Below are 22544 nucleotides of genomic sequence, written 5' to 3'. Positions count from 1 at the left end.
TACAACTCGCATTAACATGTTTTTCCTGATCTGGATAAGGTGTCTGGATACAGATCACATTTTAATCCCAGGTGTAAACAGGGGCTCTGATCCTCCAACACTTCTTTACAGTATCTTATAATTGCTTTGGTTCAGTTTTGGCCTCAAGGTTTCTCTGCTCTGATCAGTTCCTGTGTGATGTACATGTGTTCTCTTTTCTAATTTTTCTTATTTTATTTATTGTATGCTGTCTTACTTTAAACACAGACAGTGAAGTCTAGACTCTGACTTTACACTGCAGCCATTTACATATTGGATGAAATGAACATTTAAATATTCAAAACATTTGTTTTTCATAAAGAACTCAGACATTTGAAATGTGACAAGGAGCCTGAACCAGACTCTGTTTTTCCATAAGAAGTCATAAACCAATAACCATTTGGAACCACTGGTTTAATCTTAACAACTTTTATAAGCTTATTGTAAGTTTTTAATCTAAAATTTTTAATTTGTGAAGTGACTAGTAACTACATTCGTCAGATAACCCAACCGGTTGAGGCAGATGGCCGCCCACCCTGAGTCCGGTTCTGCTCAAGGTTTCTGCCTCTTAAAAGGAAGTTTTTCCTTACCACATTCGCAGAATACTTGCTCATGGTGGGATTTGTTGGGTCTCCCTATGTAAATACGTATTTTAAAGAGCATGGTCTAGACCTGCTCTATATGAAAAGTGCCTTGAGATGACTTTTGTTGTGATATGGTGCTATATAAATAAAACTGAATTGAATAGATAAATGTTGCTCAGTAAAAAGTACAATATTTCCCTCTGAAATGTCATGGAGTACAAGTGGAAAGTAGCAGAAAGTTGTCAAAGATGACTTTGATATGAAAGAGACAAAGGTGAACTCACATAGCTGAATGTTGGGTAGATCATTCTGTTTAAATCCACCATGGAGTTCAAGAGGTTCACGTCCTCCATGTTGTCTATAGTGGCCAGGTCTGTGTAGTTTTCTCTGCAGTAGCTCTGAGCTTCAGTCATGTTCATTTGTTCATAAACAAAATGGTACTGATGAGCAGGGAGTGATGAGACAGCACACAGCCCTGTAGTGACAGACATGGATATTGATCAGATTTGGGCTAAAAATTCCTTCTATAAAATAGTTTGACTTTGTAAAATGACATTTCAGTGTATTCAGCTGTGTCATTGTTTTGGTGGTTAAAGCTCTTCTAATATGGACGTCATGCTTTATTTGTATAAATAAAACAATAATGTTTAGTTCTCAAAATGTTGAGAAACATGAGAAATTAATAATTCTAAAATAAAAAAAAACCATAAAAAATAACACTTGCCTGCTGCAGCTGTGATGATCAGAAGAACCTTTTCCATGGTTGTTCCACCTCTGTCTCCTTTACTCTGTGACTGTGGAGCTGTTGAATTCACTTTTTAAGTTATCTTCACTTTCATCAGCTTCATGCAAAGTGTTCTATAAAAACAGTTATTTGCCTGTCTCTTTAGTTTCATACTGACTGATCTGTATGACTGATACTGTAGTGAATAAGCTGTCAGTGTTAACCTACTTTAAAAAAACATGATATTGTACACACACATACTATTAGTAGGACGCTGGCCACTGGATGATGACACCCAGTCCCCCAGTCTGAACTGTCCCCAGACCCACCGTGAGGGAGCTAATTCTTTGTGGGGCCTCTTCTATACTTTAACTGTTTTCTTTCCTCCCCATATTTCAAACATATTGCAAAGGTTCAAAGGGGATTTGTGGATTATGTTGACCAGTCATTTCTTCCCCTTCACCAGTCAGCACACAACCTCAATCTATGGTGGACCTGCAGGAGTTCAACTGCAGTGTACAAGAGAACATTTCAAATATCCACATCCTCTTCCCATCCAGAATGAATATATTCTTGATATCTGCAATGTAATTCTTACTAGCACAAACTTCCATTCCAGATATCAGCAATCCAGTTGTGACTAGTTTCACTCCACCCTCCCCTCACTCAAGAGCAAGACCCCTAGATCCTTAAACTCTTTCACTTGGGGCAGAAACTCTCCCCTCACCTGGAGGGAACAATCCACCATTTTCAGGCTGAGAACCATGGCCTCAGACTTGAAGATGCCGACCCTCATCCTGACTGCTTCACACTTGGCTGCAAACCAGTCCAATGTGTGCTGAAGATCATGGTCTGATGAAGCCAACAGAACCACATCATCTGCAAAGACGCAGAGATGCGAGTCTAAGGTCCTCAAACCTTAAACTCTCCTCATCTTGATTGAGATCCTGTCCATGAATATAACAAACAAAATTGTCCAACACCCACTGAAAACGTGTGAACTGGACTGACTCGCATCAGCGGCCCTGGTACCCCATACTCCCGCAGTACACCCCACCTGGGGGATACGTTCATAACCCTTCTTCAGGTCCACAAAGCACATGTAGACCAGTTTCCCATCTTTTTTGGTACCAACTGGCAACATAATGTGCTAACTGTCTTAATCTGGGCATCGTCGCTTTTAAAGTAACCAAATCACATAATTGATATGGTGTGACCTTTCTTGTCAGCAATTCTGAATTCCTGTTTGGAGGATAAAGTGAGTTCATCACTCTCACTTTTGTGCCTCTCACCAGATCTACTCATGTTTCTTACTTGTCCATAATTTTCTGTATCACTGGTAAGTCCAACAATTCTTTGGGACAGGAAATGGGTATCTGTACTATACTTTGACAAGCAAGCCAAAAACTGCTGGTTGTGATAACTCTGGTATTTTTGAATGTTTATTTTCCCATGTTTTTGGTCGCAGATGATTGGTTGGAACAAAAATCATTGGAATCGATGCAGTACTGATCAAGTACAGTAAACAGCTGCTGCAATGTAATCCAATGGGCAATTGTCCATGTCCATGTACATCCACCAGAGTGCTTGATTTTACTACTGACAGGCTCAGATTGTTATTATAAGTGTCTGACAACATTATGAATAGGATTCCTACAGAGATAGGGTTTTCTGTGTTTCTGCAGATGAAGACTCCTCCAGACAGGAGTCAGTTGACCTTTACAAATTTGCTGAACATTACAAAATTTTAATGTGAAATAAATAAATAATGCTCTCAAACTAAAAGACTGAGAGAACTCCATAATAACTAGCATAACAAACTCAACACAAGCCAATCAGTCAACTCTGCCATTCTTGCACTGAACAGGTTGTTAGGTCAAGATTTATTCTATTTCCTTACCAATTTTCTTGTTCTTGTTTTGTTCGGTGATGGGGGGTCTTTCCTGACCACAGTCACATAAAGTCAAGAAACTCTGATGGATTCTTATTATTCCCTTTAAGGTGATGTGTACATTTAGCTACTATACCTACTGGTACAAACTGTCTCAAAGTTGGACAAAAAGCATGGAGACCCCTCAGTATATTGTACAGAGTAGTTTATTTGACTTACAGTTACAATAGGTAACATTTTGTTTTAACTTATCATCATGAAGAAAATAATGATTGTACAATCTGAGATTGTGCTTCTGTGTGAATGAATTTCAGGCAGGTTTCATTAATTTAAGGTTATACTACTTATTAAATAAATGATTAAGTAAACTGACCGTTCACACTGAAGTATACTACCAGTATCCCAGAATGCATTTCACACCAGCCGGCGGCAACAGTGACAAGTGGCTGTGATTTCAGAACAGGCTAAAAACTTGTTTTTCCCAACATGACTGCTTATCTGGCATTTTAGAAAGTTTTTATATTTTTAACGTGAGACTATGACCAAATAAGATTTTTACTTTCCAATCTGTCCAATCTGATCCAACTTTTTCAGAGATTTGGGGCCAACTGGTTTACCTTAGCTCACCAGCTTAGTCCAGGGTCTACGTTTGTAGGCGGTTCCAAACACATCCTTTGATCTCAGAATTCTGACTTTGATGTCAGAACTAAGTGCAATTTAACAAAAGAAGAAACAATCACCCTCGAAATCAACATCCAGGCTCAACAGACATGTACGTTGCATTTTACCTTTTCCATTGCAAGCATGTTAGCATGTTGATATTAGCATGTAGCTCAAAGCACTGCTCACTTATGCAATCACAACATGAAAGATGATAAATCTTACAGTTTACATTCCTACAAGGGGGATATCGGAAAAATAGGATGTGATAATAATTCAAGATAATCACACAAATCACAGAAAGTTAACAGTAAAATATGTTTTTCAACAAAACATTACTATTCTAAAGATAAAGAAAAAGAAAATCTTTCATGGAAACTGACAGAATTCAAACATTAAAGCTCATCTCTTTTCTTAGTGGTTTTCTTCTCAGTCTCCTTTTCCTTGTGGAAGACCTTTCCATCCGACTGCTTCCTCCAGCTCAGTTTGACGTCTCCGTCCACTCCCTTGTCCTTCAGCTTCTGTTTGAGCTGAGACACAAAAACATTTACTTTGTTGAATATCACACAGAAAATTCTTCACCAAACACTTTTGTTCAGTTACATGTTACCTAACTGTAACTGCCTGTTGGCGTGTTTTTTGACACAGGTCTGGTTTTAATGATATAGAGGCGTTTGAATGAAGTTGTTCTCAGTAGTCTGTGAAGTCATATACATTTTTGACTGTTCTCTTTTTAATGAAAATTACAAAGGTCATGAAGAACATTTACACAAGCTCTGCATCAAATAGCCACAAATCAATGGCACAGCCTGCCTGACAATGTGAGGGGCTCCATCTCTATTAGCACTTCAGTCAATCATACATTTGCGATGTGCTGTTGTATATATATTTGTATTGTGTGTCTTCTGTGTTCTTTCTGTATAACTTTGTATGTTATTGTATCATTTCTTTGCTCTGAGACTGCCACAGGACTAGAGGTCGATTATTGTTTACCTCCCTCAAGATGTCTTCCATCACAGCAGGGTCATTCAGATCCAGAGAGGAGCTTTTCTTCATGAGCCTCACTCTCACCACTTTCTTTGAGACAGGTGCTGAAAAACAAACAGGCTTCATCAGTTACAGTTTCTAGTTGGATAATAATGACATTCTTACAGATATTACATCATAAATAATCAATGGAAACCTAAATCTACATTTAAAGACTGACTGAGTCATGACTTACGACTGTAGCAGATAAATGCTCTCCTCTGACCACAGTGCTGGTCCTCCCATTTTCCAGAGTTGTTGAAGTTTGCTGCCACACAGTTCTCTGTGCCCCCATTAGGTTCACCTGTGATCCAGTACCTAAATGAGGAGTTACTTCCATCTGACCACTTCCAGGAGTCTCTGAAAAGGCCGATCCACACTTCTGGTGTTGAAGATATCACCTGTGTTACCCTCTGGTTTTCCACCGTGTTTCTCACACTGGCCAGGTCTGTGTGGTTTGCTCTGCAGTAGCTCTGAGCTTCAGTCCATGTCATTGTTTTGTTGATGAAGACAAATGTGACATTTGACCCTGAAAACAGATCATAGTGAAGAGCTGAGCAGCAGTAACATAACCATAAGCATTAGTAGTGTGTAGTATAGTGTTAGTGTTTCCATCTGTACTGTCAGCTTGTTGCTCATCTGTAAAGTACTTTGAATTGGACCAACCTAGAAAAAGGTGCTGTACAAATAAAGTCTGATTGATTGATTGAACTGTGAGCCCAAATAAGGAAAACACAGAGACAAAGAGAAGCAGAAAGTGGGAGAGATAAAGAAACTAAACTGCTGTGTTGTATGGTGTAATTTCACCAGTTAAAATCCTCACCTCTGACATCCATGCAGACTGCTGTACTGAGAACATCACAAGGTACATCACTCCACTGTCCAGTATAGGTGATCTGTGCACAGTTTTCTCTACTATTGTCATTGCTTGGTTCCCAATAGTACCAGTTCCTGAACTCAGCCTCCTCCTGTGTGTAGAAACTTCTGTCTGACAGCGACCACCTCCAGCTGTTCACATCGTCGTACAGACCTATCCAGGCTAACTGGAAACAATATTTTTTCTTGAGTTGCAAATGTAACAAAGTGTTTGACTTCTGTAAAGTTGCTCAGGGTAAAATTTTTACGAAACAATTTCTATTTTCAATTCTCATTATCCTCTTTTGAGAGATCAGACCAGGCTTCCTCCAGCAGTGGTCAGACAGATCTGATCCAAACACATTTACAACTCGCATTAACATGTTTTTCCTGATCTGGATAAGGTGTCTGGATACAGATCACATTTTAATCCCAGGTGTAAACAGGGGCTCTGATCCTCCAACACTTCTTTACAGTATCTTATAATTGCTTTGGTTCAGTTTTGGCCTCAAGGTTTCTCTGCTCTGATCAGTTCCTGTGTGATGTACATGTGTTCTCTTTTCTAATTTTTCTTATTTTATTTATTGTATGCTGTCTTACTTTAAACACAGACAGTGAAGTCTAGACTCTGACTTTACACTGCAGCCATTTACATATTGCATACTACTATGCAATGATGTTCATTTCATGAAGAGCTCAGACATTTGAAATGTGACAAGGAGCTTAACAAGACTTTATAAGCTTATTGTAGGTTTTTAATCTAAAATTTTAATTTGAGACTAGTAACTACCTCTGTCAGATAAATGTTGCTCAGTAAAAAGTACAATATTTCCCTCTGAAATGTCATGGAGTAGAAGTGGAAAGTAGCAGAAAACGGAACAAATCAAATTATCTACACATACCTCAGAATGTTACTGTCACCTGTCAGTTACATAATTTTCAAAGATGGTTTTGAAATGAAAGAGACAAAGGTGAACTCACATAGCTGTATGTTGGGTAGATCATTCTGTTTAAATCCACCATGGAGGTCAAGAGGTTCACGTCCTCCATGTTGTCTATAGTGGCCAGGTCTGTGTAGTTTTCTCTGCAGTAGCTCTGAGCTTCAGTCATGTTCATTTGTTCATAAACAAAATGGTACTGATGAGCAGGGAGTGATGAGACAGCACACAGCCCTGTAGTGACAGACATGGATATTGATCAGATTTGGGATAAAAATTCCTCCTATACAATAGTTTGACTTTGTAAAATGACATTTCAGTGTATTCAGCTGTGTCATTGTTTTGGTGGTTAAAGCTCTTCTAATATGGACGTCATAAACATAAAATAACTTCGTAATGCAAATTATTATTTTGTATTGTGTTAGATTTTACATTAATTCAAATAAAACCTTTGTATAAGCAATAACGTTTAATGTTCTCAAAATGTTGATAAACATGGGATTAATAATTCTAAAAAACATTTAAAGAAAACACTTGCCTGCTGCAGCTGTGATGATCAGAAGAACCTTTTCCATGGTTGTTCCACCTCTGTCTCCTTTACTCTGTGACTGTGGAGCTGTTGAATTCACTTTTTAAGTTATCTTCACTTTCATCAGCTTCATGCAAAGTATTTCATGGAAACAGTTAGTTGCCTGACTAGGCGTTAAAATGTCACACTGAGTGATTTATTACGATGACTGATACTATAGTGAACAGGCTGTCAGGTCATGCGTTATCCTATTTTTAAAGACATTTTGAAATCTATCTATCCACTGCTTGGTAAGGCGAATATCTAATCAGCCAATCACATGGCAGCAACTCAGCGCATTTAGGTATGAAGACATGGTCAAGACGACCTGCTGAAGTTCAAACCGAGCATCAGAATGAAGAAGAAAGGTGATTTACATGATTTTGAATGTGGCATGGTTATTGGTCTGATTATTTCAGAAGCTGCTGATCTACTGGGATTTTCCCACACAACCATCTCTAGAGTTCACAGAGAAAGGTCCAAAAAAGAGAAGATATCCAATGAGCAGCAGCTCTCTGGGTGAAAATACCTTGTTGATGCCAGAGGTCAGTCAACAGTTACTCAAATAACCACTAATAACCAAAGTCTGCAGAAGAGCATCTCTGAACGTACAACATGTTGAACCTCGGAGCAGATGGACTACAGCAGCAGAAGACCACACCTGCCAGCTCAGAACAGGGCTCACCAAATTGGATGATAGAAGATTGGAAAACGTCACCTGGTCTGGTGAGTCTTGATTTGTACTGTAACATTCGGATGGTAGGGTCATAATTTGACATAAACATGAAAACATGGATCCATCCTGCCTTGTATCGACGGTTCGGCTGCTGCTGCTGCTGCTGCTGGTTGTGTAATGGCGTGGGGGATATTTTCTTGGCACACTTTGTCACAAAGCTCAAATCACCTCAGTCTGGTTTCTTGAACATGACAGTGAGTTTGTATTCAACTGGCCTTCACAGTCACCAGATCTCAATCCAATAGAGCACCTTTGGGATGTGGGGGAGCGGGAGATTCACGTCATGGATGTGCAACAACTATTAGTGCTATGATGTCAATATAAGCCAAAATCTCTGAGGAATGTTTCCAGCAGCTTGTTGAATCTATGCCACAAAGAGCAGTCATCTCTTTCCCTTCCCTGGTAATTATACCCCCCAACCTACAGTGGAGCTGCTTACATTTCAGTAAAGACTGGAATAATGGGGATGTTCAAACAGTTTTGATGGATAGTGTAAAAGAAAACACCGTATAATCCATGTTTTAGAAAAATCTGTGGAAAACATCATTGGGACTAATCAACACAAAACAGCTGTACGTCAGTATCCGCGCATGCGCTCTACGGCCAGTACACTATGAAGAGTGCAGTGTACATGTATCGCCAGAGGTAAACAAGCTTTTATGTTGTTTTTTTTACACGTTTAACGCTCATAATTACATTTGAACAGCGGAGACAGTTTTATAAACGTTTCCGCTTTCATGACAGCTCACTGGCCGTCATGAAACTTTAATCCGCTTGCAGCTGTCACTGTGACTTTTTGGACTGAGCACAGGCTAACAGTTAGCTGTGTTAGCTTATCTATTCACAGTCAATGGAGAGAAGACACAACTCCGATTAACTGAACAAGCCTAACGTTCAGCCTCAAACATTTGGTTGTCTCCTTTCCAGTGCAGATGTAGCGCACAAACGCGTAATTTAGAAGCATATTTGTGTTTAGGCTAATGCCATCGCTTGCTGCTCTTTGAAGCTAACACAGTTAGCATTAGCATATTAGCTACTGTCAGATATCCGGAGGGGCGGGACTCTTGTTTTCGACTGACAGCAGACGCGTCCAATGAAAAGTCTGAACAGGCGTCCTCAGCTGCCTGTGGGCCAATCAGCTTCTTTTCACAGAGGACTCTGACAGAACGGATACAAGATGTCTAAACTGCCTCAGAGGAGTTTCTTTCATTGATTGTCCTCTGCTTGAGTTTTTAAGTGTTAAAGCGCAGAGTCCAGTTTCTCATAATTTAGACGAGATTTGTGGACATTTGTAACGAATAACCTAAACGAAAAGTTTGTCTGTCTACGACCGTTATCTCTCTCCGAGACGTTAGTGACGATTTGTATGTATGTTGTCATCACGTTACGTAGAGTAGACGTAAGCTATGATCTCACGGAAAGAACTGTATTTACACTAATCAGAGTGGTGAGTAAAAAATATTCACAGTTACATCCGTATCAGTAGAAAATGTATCTTAAGTTATTGACAACTTTAATTGTACCAGTTAAAACGAATTTAAGATGTATAGAAAAGAACATTTGAAATATCCATATCAGTTTTCCTATCCAGAAGGAATATATTCTGGATATAATATTAGGAATAACTCAGATTTCACATATCAGCAATCCAGTTGTGACTAGTTCATATTTTTAATTTCACATATTCAGAATGAGTTGAATATCCATTGTGGCCTTTTATGTTTTAACAGTGGTTCAGACAATTCATCAAGTATATTCAACTCACAGTGGGAAAACGGTACAGCTGATCTGTTGTTTTTTATTTTAAAAATATGAATATTGCCTTCAATATGTCTGACTGTTTTCTAAATCTAAAAGTATGAAAACGTCTAGGTGGATGGAATGGAAATGGAAGACCTTTGGCACGTTTCTTACGTAGTATTAAGCTGAATGTCTTCGATGGTTTGGACTGGTCAGGCTAAAATAGACATGTGAGGACATTGCATTGGAGTAATCCTCCTGATTTTCTCTCAGATCCCTCAAAACAAAAGAAAAGCAAGAAAATGATAGTTTGAAAAATGTAAGTACCAGCATGAACTTTACAGAGCGTTGAAGGAAAGTACCTGGAGATTTTACCGCAAAACACAGGAGATGTGAATTTTTTAAAAATTCATCATAAACATGAAGTTTACTGGAGTATTTGTTGTGTTTGTTCTTTGTTTCTGCAGATGAAGACTCCTCCAGACAGGTCAGGAATCACTTTTGAGGTCGGAGCACAGCTGGAAGCCCGAGATCGACACAAGAACTGGTCTGAACTGTTCTACATATACTACAGAAAATACTCATCTGTACTGACACACACCTCCAGCAGTTTATTCATGACGTTACTCAAACTGTAGTTTTGTCTGAAAGCTGCAAATTGAGTTTTTGTGTCTTAATCAAACCATTGACCAGATTTGGTGACATTTTTGATAACTTTAAAAATCTCAGGTACACAGCTACGATTGAAAAAATCGACTACGACAAAGAGCGGGTCCTGATCCACTACCGCCAGTGGAGCCGTCGACACGATGAATGGTTTCAGTGGAACTCGCCGTACCTTCGCCCGCTGGAGCGAGTCAGTCTGAGGAGGCAGGGCCTGAATCCACCATGCTCACAACCAGTACGATACGCTGACTACATGTGTGATGCTTCATAGAGTTCATCCTGATAATTAGACTGAACATTTCTTTCTCTCTGTGTCTCAGATGTTTGTTTCAGGTACGAAGGTTCTGGCCTGTTGGACAGACTGTCGTTTCTACCCGGCCAAAATCCTCAGGGTCAACAAAGACGGTGAGGCTCAGTTTCACCCGATTAGTTATGTTGCTGTTCATTTGCACTGAAAAAAATTAGCCAACATAACGATCAGTCATTTGGTAGAAAGTCTTTCTGTTTTGCTGTTTAGTTGTTGTATCTTTCAAATGTTTTTGTTGTCGCTACATAGCCAGCGTTACCATCAACAGCTGTTTACTGACCAGTCTAGAAGAAACATCACAAGTTCAGCATTCTTCCAAATTTCTTAAAAATACTACATTCTTTAGATTTTCATTTACATAACAACAGTGAGTGTGATGGAGCAGGATGTCTTCTGAGGAGAACCTCCCACAGAAACATTCACATTCTGTTCACATGACAACAGCATTTTGAAAACACAAACTTTTGAAACCGGGTTCCAGAGTGTGAACGGCACCCTTATTGTCGCAGCTGGAAACTGGCAATACTCAGTTCTTGTGAAAAATTTCCCCACTTCACGCACAGCTTTTAGTTTTTTAGCCTAACAGCCAGATGTGGCTGGAATTCTGGAATATATGAGATATTGGCCATCAAAGAAAAGTCTAGCGTAAACTCGACGAGATAGAGAAAGAGAGGGGAGCTCTGTGCATCATGGGAAATCCCTTGGCAGTCTAAGGCCTATAGCAGCATCTGTTTTTAAGAGGAGGTGCTGTCATGACCATCGTTCGTGCACTGATACCTGGAAGCAGCTGATTACTCTGTGTTTGTGTTGCAAATAAATCTAAAAGGTTTTGTCAGGACACAGAGGAAGCCTTACACTGGTGATTAAATGGTTTGGACTTGGACTCGAGCACACAGCTGTCCTGTTCTCACTGACCTGGATCGTATGAAACTTAATTTGGTAGTCAAACTCTACCAACTGCTGAACTGATGTTTGTTTGTTTGTGTGTCGGTGTGTGTGTGTGTGTTAGACTCCTACACGGTGCGTTTCTATGACGGCGTGGTTCGGACTGTGAAGCCCACCAAAGTCAAACCCTTCCAGGAAGTAAGAAATACTCTGCTCCCATTGGTCCTCATCTGATTCACCAGTCACAGCTCTTCTGATCCTCAGACTGTGTCTGTTTGTGTTTGTGTGTGTAAACAGAGGTCCAGATCTGAGAAGAGTGCAGTGGGAAGTGAGGGATGGGAGGAAGGAGAGAGCGAGGAGGAGGAGGAGGAGCAGCAGGAGGAGGAGGAGCAGCAGCAGCAGGAGGAGGAGGAGGAGGGTGGTGGAGAGAGAGGGGAAGAGGAGAAGAAGGAAGAGGAGGCGGAGGAGAAGGTGACATCAGAGGAGAAGGAGGGAGCTGTGGGGGAGGAGGAGGAGGAGAGGAAGAGAAAGGCAGAGGCTTCATCCTCCCATCCACCAGCAAAGAAGAAAACAGATGACAGTAAGTCAGATGACCTCTGACCCCCAGCACCCAGTCTGGGTTTTTACTTAACTGTCCTGATTGGTAGAAACCTCACAGGTCTAGGGGGAGACGGAGGGGGGGGGGAAGGACGGAAGGAGAGAGAGGGATGGGTGAGAGAGACAGAGGGGGAGGGGGACAGGGTGAATGAGAGAGGGGGAGAAGTTGTTGCTGTTTACAGTCATGTTGCCAATGTTAACTAACAACTAACTTCTCCCCCTCCAGGTAGAAACAGTGGAGCTGCTGACTCCGCCCAGCCAGCCACTCCTAACCCCGCCCACATCGACAGAGGTAATCACTGTACTGGCCATGAGCTGAATTATTATATACATTATTATTCTGAGTGTCTGACAACATGATGAGAGGATTCCTACAGACACAGAGCTTTTTATTAAAGAGTCAGATCCTTTAGTTTAACCAGAAACATCTCTATATATCTCTACCAGACTCCATAGAGAAAAACAGGGATTTTAACCTAGGGAGCTGCTGGAATACCACTGCCTCCATCTGTTAGTTGGTGTTATAATAAAGAAAAATAACCAAAATAACTCTACTAATTCAGCGTTGACAGACACTGTTTAGTGTAGTTTCATAGGAAAAACTAAACTAAACCCGTCTTTGATTTGACCAAATACCAGATTAAAGACTGCCATAACTAATGTTTATATTTTAGTAGGCTACAGCTTTCTATAGTTGTCACCTCAGTTTTGTTCCTTCTCTCTTTCTCAGACGTCCTGTTGGAGCGTCAGGCTCACCTGCCCACCACGCACAAATTCAGCAGAGAGCCATGTAGGTGCACTCACACACCACACAAACTACAGACAATACAAAACATGCTGCTCCACATAAACAAACCCACATACACACTACAGTTACAGTCTGTCAGGGCTTTCTGTCGGCACAACATTTGTACTTTTATATTAAATATGATTTATTTCAAGCTCACACACACATCTACAACATACACTCCACTACAGCTCAGTGTTCTCTCTAGTTCTCGTACCATTCATGTTTTCATAAACAGCTGAGTTCTGTACATTTTTGCGGTACCTCACTACCACGGCAGCAACAGCTGTGTCTAATTAAAACAAGTCTCTGCTACTTTGTGGTCGGTACCAGAAAGGTTCTGAGACTTGGTAGAAACTCAGTGTCTGTCTTCCTCCTGTCTCAGTGTACAGAGTGATAAAGAACCAGCCTCCTCCAATCCTCTCCATCGAGTTGGACCACAACCCCTTCAAATGTCCTGCAGCAGGCTGCACCAAGTCCTTCAGGAAGGCGAGTCTGCTACACTACCACATCAAGTACTACCACTCCGACCAGCAGCTGGACGAGCAAGGCAGCGAGCAGGAGGCACCGAGGTAGGTTGAGGGTTCGAATCCCAGAGCCAGGATCTGTACAGAAAGTTAGCAGGAGGAAGGTTGTGTTGAACGCTGGGGTTGTTGCAGGAGGAAGCGGTCGTCTTCTGAGGGAGGCGACTTCACGTCAGACAGGAAGAATGAGAACCAGAATATCGCCTGTCACCATGACGACAGAGAGCACAGCACCATGGGAACAGGTAGGACATACGACAACCAGGACACACACACATACACAATGTCTAAGACTATTAATGATATCGGATGAATCCTTTAATGAGTTCAACTCTCACTGTTTCTGACCCGTCTGTAATCAGAAGTGAAGAAGGACGGAGGGAGGGAAAAAACTGGAGGACAGAACAGAAAGGAAAGGAAGAACTTCCTGAGAATCAAACTAAAGAAGAAGAAAAAGAAGAAGAAGAAGAAGAAAAGTCAGTCAGGTGAGAGTCAGTGCACAGTCCTCACAGTTATCTCACATCACGCCCACGTTGTCCAGAAGGATTCAGACCCTGAACTGAGACACGGCTGCAGTCCTTTGAGGATTCACTGTGTTATAGACAATTCTATGACTTACTTAAACTTCTGAGGGCAGTTCGGATGTAAACTAAAGCACTCTGAAAGTTTTTGGTGAGCTGTTTTGGAGATGTTTGACATTTCCTCACCATTAATGTTCTCTATTAGGGAAACACAGATACTAATAAATGGTATGTAGTAATGAAATGGAGTAAAATGCAGCCACAGAGAACCTGTGATACAGCTGGACCGTGTATGTTCATGTGGAGTGTCTCTCCTGCCGGGCTGCTGATAGCGTTGTCACTACTTTCTGCTTTAGCTGTTTGTGTTTCTGCGATCGACATGGAGTTCTTGGCAGGTAGAACTCTGCAAACACCTGATACCAGAGCTGAGTGGGCAAACGTAAGCTAGTTACACTCCCTGATAATGTAGTAGACTCTGTTTGTGTGAAATAATTTTGACAGAGCGATGTCCAGGGTCCAGGGCCCAGGGTCCAGGGCCAGGGTCCAGGCCAGGGCCAGGGCCGACCAGTGGTGTCAGTCAGTCACAGACATTCGTGAGTACAGGGCTGAAGCTGCTGTTGCAGTTCGGCCAAAACAGATGGGGCTGGATGTGGTACAGCTTCATTTATCACCCTGAGCTCACGGACTGTCATGTGCCATTGAAAGCAGTACTTCCTCTTCAGCGGTCAATGGCATACAAAGACTCAATAGTTTCAAGACCACAGAGGTTTTACATGAACTGGCTACCCTAGGTGCCAACTAGAGGCTGACATTTTTTCGGGAATCCTGTGGGTCACATGATTCCTGCGGGATGGGAATCAATTTCACCACTCATCACATGATTGAGATGGGACAGGAATAAAAGTCAATGGGAGCGGGAATAACAATCACAATAGTTGAGTTTTAAATTAGTGAAATTAGCGCTATTTTATTGTGTGGGCGAAATAAGACAAACGATGATCAGGTTTGCCAACTCTCATGCTGCCCAAACGTTTCTCACGCCAAAACCAGATGAAGCAGTGATCGTATCTTAATTGGTTATCTACCTGGTTGGTAGACAGCTGCTCAAGCTCACAGCCAATCACAGCACAGCAGGGCGGAAGTTGCTGCATGACTTGTAAATACTTAACGTTATGCAGCTGGGACCGCAGAGGGTGTTCAAGCAGACGAGTCACACTCCTATCTAACCTGCATAGCAGCAGCCATGTCGCTAATGCTACTGCTAGCAGCCAGAAATAAACAGTTTGATCATTTAAACAAATTACTCATTTCCTGGCGGTGACCTTTCTAAAATGAGCAGTGGTGAACAGGGGCGTAGTGATTCAGTCAACGTCTAGATTCGGTACGATTCTCGATACAGGGATCACAATTTGATACAGTCACAATACATCTAAGGATATATTTAATGAAGAAGGAATGAAAACAAAGAAAGATCATAAGAGTTTGTGTACAGTGAGTTTCTCAGAGTTAATGAGCCTTAAAAACTGTTTGGTTAGTTCAGTTTAACCTGCAGGGAGTTTCTGAAGCTGCTGTAACATGTTCTGCTGCCACAGAGGAAGTCAATTCATGACGAGTGACAGCAGAGAAATCAGCAGCCAAACTGAAGTCACTTCCTTTTGCTTTCAGTTTTTTAGCATTAAGAGTTAGTGTTAACATTTCGCTGTATTGTTCCTTTGTTGTTGTCAGGACTCGGCAGCAGCGACGATGAGAACTCAGACAGACCTCCAATCACTCTGAAGCTGACCACTGGACTCCACAACACAAACACACAAGGTGGGAACACACACTCATCCCAGAAACTGTGCAGACTGTTTCTCGTTAATGTGAAAAAGCCGAGGTTCCGTTTATCAACCCTGAATGCAGAGGCGGCTCGTCTCTAACCTCGGTGTCCTCGGCCTTTCAGTTGACGACGGCAGCGACTGGTCGACGCTGACGGCAGAGAGCGGAGAGGATGCGTCCTCTTGGCCTGTCGCTATGGAGACGGAGGAGTGTGAGGTGGTGAGGTGTGTGTGCGAGGTGGACGAGGAGAACGACTTCATGATCCAGGTAACACACACTGTGTCTGTGACTGTGTTGGTTGAATTATGAGTGATCACACCTGTGGTGAATAAAACCCTGAGATCACAGACGTCCGTCACACTCAGTGTACTTCAGTGCAGTTTGACATTAAAACATTTTCAGCCGACTACTTTCTTACAGTTTCAAGTCAACGTCACTTTTTGAAGTAACTGTAATCAGCTGCTCTCGACATCCTGTGTCAACCCAAGAGCATCAAAGAGAAACATCGACTTTTATCATAAAACTGCTTCATTCTGTTTTTCCCCAATTTTAATCACTCAGTTTGTTTTCAAGAGGAGGGGACCTGTGTTTATTCAGATCACAGTAAAAACCTCCTGAACGATAAACACTGAAGGAGTCAGCGGCCTGCAGCCCCTTACTACTAAAGAGCACCAGAGGAACACTGACTTTGGACATGAAACTAAGTTATTCAGTGTTTTTAATTGTACCTTGGAGAGGAGGAGGAGACCTCTGAGGATAAACAATCTCCTGAACCATGAACAATGAAAGAATCTAAACCTACAAATGAAACACAATGACAAACGACCTCAAACACGTGTACACTAACGCTGCCTGTCTGTGTTTCTCTGTAGTGTGAGTCGTGTCTGTGTTGGCAACATGGCACCTGTATGGGGTTATACGAAGACAACGTCCCACATAACTACATCTGCTACTACTGCAGACACACTGCAGGTATGATTTGCTGCTCCTGTGTGTTGTAACTATAGTAGGTCTGAACAATTTGAGTAAAATATTCAGTTACGACTTCTATGACCAGGTTGGAGGCGGGCCCAGCGTTTCCTGTCGGAGCCTGATTTGCTGATCTCAGGTCACATGTTTGGCCTTTCCTGCGTGAAGGAGAACTACTCGGAGATCAACGCCTCCAAGATCACGCACACCAGCCGCCTGCTGTCGCACACACACGGCCTCACTCAGGTCCTCAGTGGGCTGCAGCTTAAAATCAGCCTGTTACAGTGAGTACACGGTCGTCAGTGACGCAGTTTATCTGTTAAAAACTCAACGCAGGCGTGTGTTTACAGTCCGTCCGTGCGTCTGTCCACGCAGCTCTCCGTCCCACCCCGATCTGCAGCTGTGGAGGTTGCCGTGGAGACTGGAAGATGGGCCAAGGTTGACGTCCAGCCCGAGAGGAGACCCGGCCATCTGTTACGTCAGCAGCGAGCACTGCTACCAGAAGCCTGGGGGATCATGGGAAAAAGCAGAGGAGAGGGAGACAGTTGAAGTGAAGCAGGAACACGACACTGAGCAGAAGGTAAAAACAGCAAACTTTAATATTATTATTTAAAGTTTACTCATCTGTATCGAGTAAATGTAATGAATATTTCAGGCCTGTTACCGTTCACCCAGCAGAGGGTCGATGCCAGTCTCCATTAATCTGTTAAACCTAGTTGGTACAGTACGATCCACATTGTCCTGCCAACAGGATTACTGTAAGCTTTCTGAAAACCACTGCATCTCTCTAACCCTGTGAGCCTCACCCTTTCTCACCCTGCTTCCTCCCCCCATGTCTCCCCCCAGATGGCTTGGATCTGGATCTTCATCTTTTAAGAGTCCTAGTATGTTTGTCCCTCTTTGTCCCCGTCAGTCAGTCCAGGAAGAGGGATCCCTCCTCAGTTGCTTCTCCTAATGTGTCCTCCATCTGCGTGCATGTCACTGATGAATAATAACCCTGAGATTTTAGACCGCCATTTTGCCTCTCAGACAGACACTGAATTGATTAGATTTTGGTGGTCAGAGGTCAGAGTAGCTGGTTGGTGGAGGTCGTTCTTGTTCAAACGGTACGAGAGCATGTGACAGTTGGTTACTGAGCAGTGGTTCAGTGTGTCGTCTGATGCATTTACTCAGTGTAAGGTTTCTCCTCCTCCTCCCTGAAGAAGATGTGGTGGACACAGTCTTTACATGTAATTTGTAGGTTTCAGCTGTGAACCACAGGGATGTGTGTGAAGTCAATAGGTGTGGTGTAAGAAAAAGAACAAAGCTTAGCTCAGAGGAACCTTCAGAAGAGGCTGCACAGTATTAAACAGGCTCCTGCTGTTGCTATGAGACCACAGAAAACCAGTTTGAGGCTCTGGGCTCATTGTGGTAAATGTGGAACTATTTTTACCTCCTAGTGCTCTGAGTGTGAGCACAATGGAGGCAGCTTCACAGAGGAGACACACAAGCTGTACATTGTCTTCTGTCTTCACTAATACTGAAGATCTGTGTGTTTTTGCAGGAAATAAAACTCGAAGACGTCAACAAGCCGGTGACCGACGCTACGACAGACGACAACAGAAACGCTGTGACGCACACAGACACACACAGCGGCACCGCCGTAAAAACGGAAAAGCACACACACGCAGACTGCGGGGAGCACACGCACACCCAGACGCACACACCTGAACCTCGTCCAGCGTCGGTGGCCGAGTGTCAGCTGAACCTGCTGGAGCACGTCGAGTCTCTTCACCACCAGATCAGCGCCAGGATGGACCTGATAGAGCGAGAACTCGACGGTAACACACACAAAAGACACGAAGGGAGTCAAGATCAAGACCCTGGTCCCAGTCCGAGTCCTTTAATGCAACGTTATGCAACTGTTTAACCTTAAAATCTCAGATTCTGGATCTTAGTGATGGTTCAGTGTAACAGAGAATGGAGCCTCTGTTGTGTCTCTGTAACTGGGGTTGTTCAGGTTGGATCTCCCTCTGACTGAGTGAGAGTCAGCAGCTTAAACTGCTGGAATCAGACCAGAGAGTTCAGAATAGTTAAAATAAGTAATTTTCTGCTCATCAGTCTACAGCCAATAACACATAATGTCTCTCTCTCTCTCTCTCTCCCTCCAGTGTTGGAGTCCTGGTTGGACCACTCGGGCGAGCTTGAGCCTCCCGACCCTTTGTCCCGCCTCCCACAGCTCAAGCAGCGAATCAGGCGGCTGCTGCATGACCTCTGCATCGTGAGACGCCTGTCAGTCTGCCGCTGATGCTTCCACTCCTTCATCTCTGACCCCTGACCTTTGATCCTGCAAGTCACTGCTAGCCAATCGAAGCAAACGGACAGACAGACTGACAGACTGACTGGCTGACGAGGCTGGCACACGACTAAATAGACTTGTCGAGAACGAGTCGAAGAGCGTGTCGCTCTGAGTCACAGGACAGCGCCCTCTCTGGTGAAGAAAAGGTGCACTGGAACAAGAGAGCGGAAAAGGGCGATTATTTTTTTAAAAAGTGACTGAACAGTTGATTTTTGTAGTTAAATTTCACAAAGGTACAAGAAACATTTCCCAGACAACAGGACTCCATGTTCAACAACAGTTGTTCAAGAACATGCCAGGTTTGATTAACAGTTGATTTACAGTTACAGCTGAGTTTAGACTGAACTTAATACATTAGCAGCTCTCCAGGCTAACAAACTTACTATTTTGTGTGAAATGTAAATTGCTTACAAACAAACCTGAAGGACTTAGATAGTTTTTCAAAGACCCAATGCTTTTATTAGTTGGATATTTCTCAGATTTTGTGACATTAACACTACCTGAGAATGTTTTTTAGGGATTATTATTCTTTTTAAGTAAAACAGAGAAGGTCTGGTTATAGCAGAAAGTTTTCATTTATGCATCTTCGGAAAATATTTGGTTGTAAAAGCTTAGTGACGACTAACACACCGGCTGTATCAGCACTACTTACTCACCTGTAGCATATGTTTTTTTTTTTTTTTTTTTTTTACAGGATTTTACATCATTTCATTGAGTAAAGAGTTCATAAATAGCTAAAAATAGCTTTGCTAACTATAAGTGTAACGATTCTGAAAACAAAACCGGGATACAAACATCCACAATCGCGTATTGCGATACCGGAAGACAAAGGTGCTATATGAGATTGTGGAAATATTAATACCTTCAACTGCGTGTCATGTGACTGTCTTGGTCCAATCATGATCAAATAATGCCACCTGCGGTAAAAGTTAGGCTAGTTTCATTAGCTTACGATGGAATAACCCAGAGATTTCCGACACCCCCAGGCACATTCCGGTCAGCAGTGTGGGAACGTTATTATTACAAAAATCAAAGCGAACCATGGATTCTGAGAATCGTTACACGGCTATTGCTGTTAACTAGTATCAGCTGTCAGTTAACAAGCTAGTTAGCTCAGATGCTAACGTGACAATAACTTCACATAGTGCATTTTAAAAGACATTTTTGTAGCATGGATGTGTTCTCCTAAAGGCTCCTGTTACTTCTGCGTTGAATCGACGCTGTTGGTACACCGTAGCCTGACGTGAACCTCCCTAGAAATGTAGCTACATGTTGCTGCGACGCAGACCACAACAGCTGTGATTGGTCGGCTCGTATTTAACTCTCAGTGGCAGGAGGAGCTCAGAAAACTCCCCCTTCCTCTGCTGCAGTCAGTCCAGTGGTCGTACACGAAGTACATAAAGATACGCGACACAGTGGCGTATAAACTCCATCGCCACCAAATGTTTTGGTGGTGTAATTGCAGACACACAAGTATAAGTGCTCACAATATCGTATCCTCTGTGTCAATCCTATGTTGTTTGCCCATTTTAAATTAAATTAACCAACAAAATCTTCCTCCGTTGTGACACAAAAACCATTTTCAAAATGTAAATATGTGTAATTGAATGTTTTATACTCTTATACAAAAGCTCACTGTATAAAGCTGCAGATTTATTTTGATAGAAAGATGGGTTATGAATCTACAATGGAGTATTGGGGGAAGATATTTTGAGAAAACGTTGTCATTTCCAGAAAAAAGTCAAAATATCACAAAAGAAATAAAAAGTGATTCATTATTGATGTGAAATTCTCAAAATATTACAAATTATTCTTTAAAATGTGATTTATGTCTGGAAGTATACAAACTTTTTTCTCAAAATGACGACTTTGTTCTCAAAATCTGTGTTTTTTCCTCTAACAGTGACTCTCATGCTTTCACATACATTTTGCTGAGTAACTGATGTGTTTTCAGTTCCTGACAGTGTTTGGTAGAGGAACACGCAGCTTCTGGTGCTTCTCTTTAATTATTGTGCAACTACATCTGTTTTTCATTTTGATGCTGTTTGATCACCAGTTCAGTTTAGTTCCGTTTGTTTGGATGGTCCTCGTCCACTTGGACAAAGTTCACCTCCAAACTGATAAATCCACCTGAACGCAAACACGATTTAGTCATTGTTTTGTCCGAGTTGACGAGGACCAGCCCCCAAAGTTCACACACATCAGCTTCAAAGTCATAAGTAAAAGTTTTCTTTTTTATTTTCATACTCTGATTAAAGCATGAAGATTTTTTTTTTCTGAGGAATTCAAACTTTTATTAAAATGATAAAATTCCAGTCACTGTGTGGAAATGAAAGCGTCATACTTTGCCCAAACATCAACACAAAATCTCCACAGCTGTCGCCAGGATTCTAGAAATACTGAGAGTCCAAACCTCCAAACCTCTCTACAGTTGTCCTGCTGTTGGACGTGTTACTGTGCGACTTTCAGTGGTGGAAGAAGCATTCAGGTCCTGGTGGTATTCCAGCAGCTCCTGTGTTCTGCTCAGTAAAATCCCTGTTTTTGTCAATGGAGTCTGGTAGAGATATATAGAGATGTTTCTGGTTAAACTAAAAGGATCTGAATCTTTAATAAAGAGCTGTATCTCTGTAAGAATCCTATCCATAATGTTTTCAGACACTTTAGTGGACGTACTTTGACATGGATGATTATCCATTGAAGATTTTTGTCCCTATTTACACCTAAACACTTGGTAAAATGAGGCCCAAGTTCAAAATGTTTACTTCTAAAATCACAAAACTCAAAACAGAGTACAATCCATTGGTGCTTTGAACAGTCCAAGGGATGATCCAGTTATATTTTTGTATAATTTACAGTGTAATTTCTTGTATTCACATGTAATTTATCTCACTCCTTTTATCAGATTCTTTTCTCTGCAAAGTAAATTCAGGAAGTTCTGTTCTCATACACAATGACAGGTGGATCAGGACCCAGTCAGGCCACATGGAGTTAGTCTTTGGGCCTTTTTGATGTCAAACAGCAATAGTCTGGGTGAAACATTGTGTTTGTATGTCACTGTCATTGTGCACAAACCTCCTGATAAGTGACACTTCCTGTTTATCGTACGTGTTTGTTCATTAATCTGTTTGTGAATTTTGCAGAGATCCATCCACCGTCGATCCAAACACAAGGATGTTTTTGAAGGTATGAGTTTTTCTCTGGTGGAGGTGTTAGTGTTGAGTTGTATGTTTCTGTACTGTATACAGTATTTGTGTTTTTGTGCTATAGGCAGGTCCAGTTGGCCAGATGGTCTCGCTGTGTGTTCACAGACCACCAGGACACTCCCTTATGGTGTGTTTGTGTTAGTGACAGTGGTTCCTCCCCCCACACAGCACAGTCCATTGAGCAAAAGC

The 22544-nt window shown here is 41.9% G+C and overlaps 2 protein-coding genes across 3 annotated transcripts; one reads left to right on the top strand and one right to left on the bottom strand.

Annotated features, from left to right (window-relative positions):
• Positions 1-3420: 3420 nt before the first annotated feature.
• Positions 3421-5397, bottom strand: LOC108883140 (lectin-like). Its single transcript, XM_051070994.1, has 3 exons — positions 5100-5397; positions 4871-4968; positions 3421-4407 (listed from the first exon to the last, which is right to left on the bottom strand). The coding sequence occupies exons 1-3, from the start codon at positions 5395-5397 to the stop codon at positions 4273-4275; spliced, it is 531 nt and encodes a 176-aa protein (XP_050926951.1). The 3' UTR covers positions 3421-4272.
• Positions 5398-8588: 3191 nt separating this feature from the next.
• LOC108883143 (PHD finger protein 20) lies at positions 8589-21467 on the top strand. Of its 2 annotated transcripts, none has more exons than XM_018676039.2 (18): positions 8589-8645; positions 10208-10287; positions 10470-10641; positions 10727-10811; positions 11723-11796; positions 11896-12178; positions 12422-12487; positions 12926-12985; positions 13368-13554; positions 13642-13751; positions 13869-13991; positions 15753-15839; positions 15970-16112; positions 16718-16817; positions 16903-17098; positions 17190-17394; positions 18358-18634; positions 18965-21467. In XM_018676039.2, the coding sequence occupies exons 2-18, from the start codon at positions 10208-10210 to the stop codon at positions 19099-19101; spliced, it is 2385 nt and encodes a 794-aa protein (XP_018531555.1). In that variant the 5' UTR covers positions 8589-8645; the 3' UTR covers positions 19102-21467. The 2 variants fall into 2 exon arrangements, with proteins under 2 accessions (XP_018531555.1, XP_018531554.1); XM_018676038.2 differs by lacking the exon at positions 8589-8645 and adding an exon at positions 9038-9447.
• Positions 21468-22544: the final 1077 nt, after the last annotated feature.

This window comes from Lates calcarifer, linkage group LG6 (assembly GCF_001640805.2).
Source record: "Lates calcarifer isolate ASB-BC8 linkage group LG6, TLL_Latcal_v3, whole genome shotgun sequence".
Classification (NCBI taxonomy): domain Eukaryota; kingdom Metazoa; phylum Chordata; class Actinopteri; family Centropomidae; genus Lates; species Lates calcarifer.
Note: the sequence above shows the minus strand (reverse complement) of the source record. Positions and strands in the feature narration are given on the sequence as shown.

Excerpts from the sequence above, each read along its gene's own strand:
- LOC108883140 (XM_051070994.1), bottom strand. The coding sequence starts at position 5,397 with ATGACATGGACTGAAGCTCAGAGCTACTGCAGAGCAAACCACACAGAC. Across the intron at positions 4,969-5,099 it reads AGCATTTATCTGCTACAGTC|CACCTGTCTCAAAGAAAGTG; the intron begins GTAAGTCATGAC and ends TTTGTTTTTCAG. Across the intron at positions 4,408-4,870 it reads TGGAAGACATCTTGAGGGAG|CTCAAACAGAAGCTGAAGGA; the intron begins GTAAACAATAAT and ends TTTGTGTCTCAG.
- LOC108883143 (XM_018676038.2), top strand. The coding sequence starts at position 9,367 with ATGTATGTTGTCATCACGTTACGTAGAGTAGACGTAAGCTATGATCTC. Across the intron at positions 10,812-11,722 it reads CCTCAGGGTCAACAAAGACG|ACTCCTACACGGTGCGTTTC; the intron begins GTGAGGCTCAGT and ends TGTGTGTGTTAG. Across the intron at positions 16,113-16,717 it reads AGAACGACTTCATGATCCAG|TGTGAGTCGTGTCTGTGTTG; the intron begins GTAACACACACT and ends GTTTCTCTGTAG.